General features: G+C 37.9%; 2 protein-coding genes across 3 annotated transcripts in view; one reads left to right on the top strand and one right to left on the bottom strand.

Moving 5' to 3' along the window:
- Positions 1–3,919, top strand: part of caspa (caspase a) — a 3,996-nt gene extending 77 nt beyond the window's left edge. Inside the window, exons 1-6 of the mRNA XM_014029781.1 lie at positions 1–218; positions 381–557; positions 2,123–2,357; positions 2,433–2,582; positions 2,664–2,773; positions 2,857–3,919. The exon at positions 1–218 is cut by the window's left edge and continues 77 nt beyond it. Coding sequence (XP_013885235.1) covers positions 105–218; positions 381–557; positions 2,123–2,357; positions 2,433–2,582; positions 2,664–2,773; positions 2,857–2,961 — 891 coding nt within the window. The 5' untranslated portion in view covers positions 1–104 and the 3' untranslated portion in view covers positions 2,962–3,919. The remainder of the gene's footprint in view (positions 219–380; positions 558–2,122; positions 2,358–2,432; positions 2,583–2,663; positions 2,774–2,856) is intronic.
- A 230-nt stretch (positions 3,920–4,149) lies between these two features.
- LOC106533470 (syntaxin-1A) overlaps positions 4,150–7,500 on the bottom strand; it is a 40,559-nt gene continuing 37,208 nt past the window's right edge. The window contains exon 10 of one of the 2 annotated variants that reach the window (XM_014029777.1): positions 4,150–7,156. In XM_014029777.1, coding sequence (XP_013885231.1) covers positions 7,079–7,156 — 78 coding nt within the window. In that variant the 3' untranslated portion in view covers positions 4,150–7,078. The remainder of the gene's footprint in view (positions 7,157–7,500) is intronic. The other variant, XM_014029776.1, reaches the window with a different exon arrangement.

Below are 7,500 nucleotides of genomic sequence, written 5' to 3'. Positions count from 1 at the left end.
GATTCAAAAACTCATGGAATAAACTATGAACAGGAAACACACACACACACACACACACACATACACACACACAAAAACTTGTTAAATATATATACAGATCAGAAATGTTCAGTTTGATAACACAGGTGTGTTTTTCTCACCTGCAGCCCCTCAGAAGAACAAACCCTGGATGTCTGACCTCGTCCCCACAACGGACTCCTTCCGGCAGAAGCTCAAGAGTAAAGATGTGAAGTGAAAATAAAAAYGTCTTAATGAGCGTTTATAACAACTTGTTATAGCATGCTGTTCAGATTACAGTAACAACTAAAATAAACAAAGATATAATCCATGTGAGTTTAAATGTCACATTTAATCCTTCATATTTCTTTGTTGTGTTTCAGATTTATGGAGTGACAGAGGAGTCTTGTGGAAATCGCGTGGCTCTGTTGATCACGAACAGAAACTTTGCTGTTGCCAAACTAACCAGAAAAGGAGCCGAGAAAGACGAGGAGAACATGTTAAAACTGCTCCAGTCTTTGAAATACGACGTGGTGAAACACAATGACCTGACTGGGAAGGTACCTTTAATCACAAGCATGTTGGATTAACTCAACCAAGTTATGTCAAGTGGTTCATTAATTTATATTATTTATGTTTTATATTTCAAACTTTATTCATTTCTTAAAAGCAAAATGTACAATAAAAAAAAACAAAAAATGAAATGAAAGGTGGCAGAGAGAAAAAATGTTATTACATATGCACTTTTTTCCTCAAGTATAAATTCAAACCGTAATGATCTTCAGTTAACAAAACAAAACCATCAAATCTGTCTAGAACAACAAATTATATGGATACAGATTATATCGTTTCATTTTTTTTTAACAATCTAGCCTTTATCATTCTTTTAAACATACAGTGGTTTGATTGATATCATCTTCCAGATTATAAATTAATCCAACACATCTATTTTTTGAGTGTTTAATTACCTCTGACGCTTCAGGTCAGATTAACTCAAGCTAGACTCCATGGGAAAAATAAGTCATTTTTATCTTTTAATTTTAAAAAAGAACAGCCTGTAGATTATTGTAGATATGATTAAAAAAGCTGCAGCTGGTCGACCAGATTTCATCAGCTTCATCTCAGATTAAAGCATTTTTATTCCTGATGGGAACTGAGTACATTGCATGACAACTCTGCTAGTGTGTGTGTGTGTGTGTGTGTGTGTGTGTGTGTGTGTGTTTACATGTGTAAACAAGCTCTTTTTCTAATTTTGCCAGAAGCACATCATACCTAAAGTTTCACTGCCTGTCAGGACAGAGGACTGAATTTTAAAAGGAGCAATTTTTCAGCAGAAGTCTTTGATCAGGAGCCAACAAATCTAATTAAAAAATTAATTAATTAAACAGAGAGAGAGAATTTTACTCCCTTGAGAACTCAGGAGTCTTGACTGACTGAAGAGGGCAGAGGAAGCTGAAATTAAAGCTAAATTTYAAATTACTAGCTAATAGCAGCAAAACTCTAGCTAAAATCCAAGCTAAAATCTTAAAGTAACAAAGTGTCAGCTGAAAGTAATAAAAACTAGCTGAAAGCTAAACAAAGCAAAGTGTTAACTAAAAGCACTACAAGATTATCCATAAAGGTAAGTGTAGTGARCAGCTAGCTAAAATCAGCAAAAAAGGTTAAGGTAGTAAAATGCTGGCTAAAAGCAACTTAAGCTTAGCTGGAGTCTAAAAGTAGCAAAAGCCAAGCTAAAAGCTTAAATCAACAAAATCAAAAAGGGCCATCGATGGCCCTATTTTGCATGTGACTAACCTGTTTGTCCATGTGGAGGCAGGGCTTATAAGGCTGAGTTTCATCTGAAACTCATCAGACTGAAGAAGTCTCTTGGAGGAGAGACGAAACGTTTCACTAAAGAAGAACCCATCCAGAGGAAATATTTTTTTGATATTTTTCTACCTGGATAACTGAGCTGCATCAGGAAATCAACAAAATTTTAGCTAAAAGTTAAAGGTATTAAATTAATAGCTAAAAGAAATAGGCTGTTAGCTAAAAGGTAAATGCAGCCAAAGAGCAGCTAAACTTAGAAAAAGGGCTGAATAATTTGTCCATTTTGTAAATCCTGTGACTTCCTGTCTTCTTCCAGGAGATTGATGATGCTCTCTCTGCTTTCTCCAAACACCCCAAACTGAAAAACACCGACAGCGTGTTCGTGGTGATCATGTCTCATGGGAAGCTGGGATTTGTTCTTGGTGTCAAACACAGAGAAGAAGAACCGGATCAGTTCCCTGTTGACAACATCTACAAGTACCTGGGATCAAAGAACTGTCCCGCACTGATGGACAAACCCAAGATCATCATCATCCAGGCCKGCAGAGGAGGTGATCACCATCGTTCAGCTGGTCAGAGCTACAGTTTGAATCTTCCACATTAAAATTTTGCCTCTTGTGTTGCAGAATCTGGTGGCTCTACGCTCGTTAGCGACTGCGCCAACGTGGTCTCTGATGACATCTCACAGCTGGTTCTCGACGACAACATTGTAGATGATGCTCTTCGATGCGTTCACAAGAAAAAGGACTTTATTTCCCTGCTGTCCAGCACTCCTGGTCAGTTTGTCTTTAAATCATAAACACCTGAAGTTAAACATCAGTTATTATTAATCCAATGGAACAAAAYATTTCTTGCAGACACGGTTTCATACAGACAAGAAGATCGGGGGTCTTTCCTGATTCAGTACATTGTTGAAGTGTTCAACACCTGCTCCCACGAGGACGACATCGATGAGCTTTTCAGAAAAGTGAGTCATCTTTAGGTTTGAATGACAAAATATACAGAGAGAAATAAGCAAAAATGTTTATTTCTTCTCGTTTTAATCTGCAGGTCATGCAGCGCTTTGAGGAGTTTCCCTCTGAGACTAAAAGACAAATGCCAACCAAAGACAGATGCACTCTGACCAGACGCTTCTACCTGTTCCCAGGACTGTGAGACACCGAGACAGCACAGCAACAATAAATCTGCTTTACTTTATGAGAAGCTATCGTTTAAAAATATATATTTATGTCATTAAATGTGATTAATAATTGCTCAGGTGATGTTCAAGATTTGGCTTTAGCAGATCAATTAGACAAAAATGGAACAAAAATATTTGAACACAGACAAGATTTTAATAGATTCGTAGCTGCAATCAATATAATCTTTTATTCCGAAAACGCCAGTTTTCTTCTCATTTGGAGACTTTAAGTCAACAGCATTTGTTTTTAAAATACCATTTTGTAAAGCTAGACTTTAAAAACTATCAAAATGAGTTAAAAATAAAGAAAAAGGCTCAGTCTGTCTCATTCATTTGACAGTTTTACTGTAACCGACTCTGACCCTGCCACGTCGAACAAAAAGTAGAAGTCGGTGCAACCAGACCATACCCGAGCAGCCCGAGCATGCGTTACGTCATCATTTCAACATGGCTGCCGTGCCCATGAAACTCTTTACTTTTATGACTTTTTTTTAGCAGTTCTGTGTTGTTCGTTTTACATTATGTCAGACATACTTGTAGTGCTTTATAGTGATTATCAAAACATATGTTTTGTTCCGATACAACTGGAACGCAGCATTTGCAAATATACTAGAAAGAAAGGAGAAAGAGACAGGTGGAGCAGAGAAACTTAGAGGGGAAAAGTAAAACGTTTGTGGGAGTTGCAGCGAAATGAGTTAAATAAACAGATATTTTGTGTGATGGAGGGGCCGAGGTCAGCAGAGACACACAGACCCAACAGCACCAGGTTAGCTGCTCGGTCTACACGCACCATCATCCCAGACTTTATATGTTTGTTTTCTGAATGTGTTCAGAGCTCACAGAACATTAAACACAACATATCAGGAATGTTTCACCATTCCTGCAGAAATCTTTAATCTCCTTAAATAACAAATTAAAATCAGTCCATACTGACTGACTAGAAAAATACACATTTTCTTTAATGTAAAAAAGAACATAATATGCATGATCTTTGTTTTTTGTCACTTTTCCTTTTTCACTTTTTTTTGACTGCATCAACTCTGTTACATTACAGAAGTTTCACCAAAGTGAAAAATAAATCTGTCGATCTGTGTTTGATTACTCTGACTGGCTTTCTCAGAACTTATTTAAAGTGGTTCAAAGCACAACACTCACACAAAACATAGTTTCCCAAATAGACTTTTACTTGAAAAAGACAAAACTCCAGTTAAACAAAGAAATCCATGTTGTCACAATACAACACAAAGGCAACAAGTCGAGTAGGCAACATGGCAACATGGTTGATGTTTGTGCACATCTGATGTGTCCCAACAAACGCCGACAGGGTCACTCGGAGCTTTAAACGGCCACAGACTCTTCGAGTCGAACAAAACAAACAAAAAGAAGAAAAGCGCAGCGTTTAAAGCTCGGGACATAAATTAAGGGTATTTGTCATTCACAGACCAGAACCAGCCTCACTGGGACATAGTGGCAGTGTCAGAGAGCTTCATATCAGTGTTAAAATAAGACAAAAACAAAAAGGCAGCTGAAAACAAACTCCTGTTTCACCCATTGACCCCCATTCACACGCAAGTTAGCTACAGTTGAACATATAAACATGCATGCATGCACTCACACTCAACACTAGAAATACAGTCCAAAATGCTGCCTAGCAGGTAAGGCCAGATGAAAAATAAGTACAGCACATCTGCTTTAGTCATCTGTTAAAAAAATCATACAGAGAATGAAGTTTGGCAGTGATCAAAACATCATCAGTACAGACATGCTCTTTTTGTTGTTGTTCCCTCTTTGCATCAGAATTCAAAACAGACAGAAAGAAAAACATGCAGAGCATCTGAAGTCAGGTCAACGACATAAAAATACTACAAAAAGATCAAACCAGAATCAGATAACGGTGGCTCTTAAAACACTGCAGATGAGCGACCCGTCACTTCGTCTGTACAACAAACAACAACAACAGACATTACAGAACAATTCGGACTTGTAATATCTGCCGGCTGGAATGTGTCCCGTGATTTTAGAGCTTTTCCTGTCCGGTAAAACGTCTTGACGACACTCGGAGGAAACGATTTGCAGCACCACACGTTTACAAAGTAGCAACTCATGCGAGAACACCTCTGGCCCTGTACACTGTGAGTGTGTGTGTGTGTGTGTGTTCTTGCTATCTTTGTGTGGACGTTACGAATGTCGTCAGAGGATTATTGCCCTTGTGAGGACATCTTGCATGGTCCACACAAGGGACCCCTATTTGTGGGCCAGGGCTTAGGTTTAGGGTTTAAAAGTAGAAATGAATGTAAGTCAATGCAAGTCCTCACAAAGATAGTGAAACACGCAAATATGTGTGTGAATCTGCTAAAATGAGTCCAGGTTACATTTATTCAAACAGGAAACTGAAAATGTGTGTGTGTGTGTGCGCTGGGTTCTGTTTTTGCTACCTCGTGGGGACCACTTTTCAAACACACACCACCTTGTAGTGACCCAGTACTCCTTATGGGGACCAAAGTTCAGTCCATATGGGTACAGATGTCATTGGGGGGTTAGGTTTAGGACTACGGTGTGAATTGAGTTTGGTTTAGGTTTAAGGTCAGGGTTAGGCCATTTAGATGACTGGAAAATGAATGAAAGTCCCCATGAGGATAGAGAAACAAACTGTGTGTGTTTAGCTGCAGGGCTATGGTTCAGGTTTAACTTAGAACTGATCCGACTACAGAAGCGATGATAATTCCCAGAATCAGGCAGCATACTAGGATTATAATCTTCTTCTGCACAATGTGAACAAAAACACAGGAAGAAATAAAAATAATAACAAAATCCACGCAGCAAATGAGGGAAAAAGAGAGAAAACACATTAAAGAATTGAATTTTGACACATATACCTGTTTGTATTGAGTAGAACAAAATGCTGTTAAGAAAACAAAAAGATGGATGTTTATCTCCACGAAAACTGGGCAATTATGTGAGTGGGATTGTTTTCTTGTCTGTTAGCAAAATAACTCGTGATTTACTGAATGGATTCTAATGAAACTCTCAGAAAATAATCTTTGGATRTACGACTAAAACTGATTCTCTTTTGAAGAAAACCAGGCTAAAGATGGCCGTCACAGCTAATCAAATTTGTCAAACCCAAAAACAGCTATACCTCAGTAATTTTAACACATACTGAGCTGAAATGTGATGTGKTGGTAGCTGAGAGTCTYCCCCATCACRWACTTTGACTTCTAGTAGATCATAAAAGGTCTTTGTTTAGAAATTTGGCATAAATACCGCTTTAAATTAAACAATCTATTGGAGAGTGACAACTACACACAGTTGTTCAAGCTCATCTTTAAGTCTTCTGCATTTTGTACATTTCACACATAAAAACTACAGCTGGCATAAATAACAACCGTTTATCTTACAGAGGCAGAAAGAGCTCAAAACAATGCAAYGCAAAGAACTTTTGTTAAACAAGTTTTAATATCTAATCAGTAGCTAAGCTGTAAAACACACAAAACGTGAACAGACAACAATGCTGGAAGTGTTCTTTTCGACATGTGGGTGACTGAAGCATTTTAGTGCGACTTTATTTTTTGCTGAAACATTTTTTTCCCCTGTTCTTTCATTGACAATAATATCTACATGTATATTTTTTCCACAATGATCTGATTTGGAATACGTTGGATAAATTTGTTAGGTGTTAATCCTCAGATGTGCTGTGTGTTTTTACAGTTTAAAATTTTACTTTCTTTTGCTTCATCATCTCATTACTGGATGCTGAGCGCTCTCTGTCTCAGAAGTATTCATACATGACACAAAAACATGATTTATTATATTATAACTGATATTTAAATACAAAACAGCAAAAATATTAGAATAGTTTTTGTTTTAGCGCCCTCTGGTGGCAGATAAAATGTAACAGTTTTATTTGGTAAATGTCTTTAAATTCTGCTAAAGTTCCTAAACCCACAGAGCTCAACCTGGTTCTCCCATATTTTTAAACTTCTCTACAATAATAAAAAAAGGATAAAACACATTTTGAGGAGTTTGCTGGACCAGTCAGTAATTAGAAGCATCACACCGTCCCTGTCTGTCCTGTGAGACACTGTGAGGGTCCTAACTGAGCGCTGCTGCCAGGGAAATAATGAAGACCACCACACAGACTGAGACACAACCTCCTATCAGGAGCAACTTCTGCAGGAGGACAAGGAGAGACAAACGTCACACAAGGAGTCAGAGGGAGGGAGGGGACAATGTTTAAAAAAACAGAAAGGAGGGAAAGGAGGAAGGAAAGAGGAAATGAAAGAACAACAAATAAGGAAGGAATGAACTTTAAAACAATAAACAAAATGAAATGAATAAAGGAAGGAAAGGAACAAAGACAGAAGGAAGGAGGCGGGAGGATGGAAGGTAAAAAGGAAGGAAAACAAAGGAATGTGGGATTGAAGTTAAATGAAGGAAAGAAGCCAGAGACAAAGGAGAGAGGGGAAATGGATGGAAACAACAAGGAAGGAAGGAAGGAAGGAAGGAAGGAAGGA

Source organism: Austrofundulus limnaeus, unplaced genomic scaffold, assembly GCF_001266775.1.
Source record: "Austrofundulus limnaeus strain Quisiro unplaced genomic scaffold, Austrofundulus_limnaeus-1.0 Scaffold951, whole genome shotgun sequence".
Lineage (NCBI taxonomy): Eukaryota > Metazoa > Chordata > Actinopteri > Cyprinodontiformes > Rivulidae > Austrofundulus > Austrofundulus limnaeus.
Note: the sequence above shows the minus strand (reverse complement) of the source record. Positions and strands in the feature narration are given on the sequence as shown.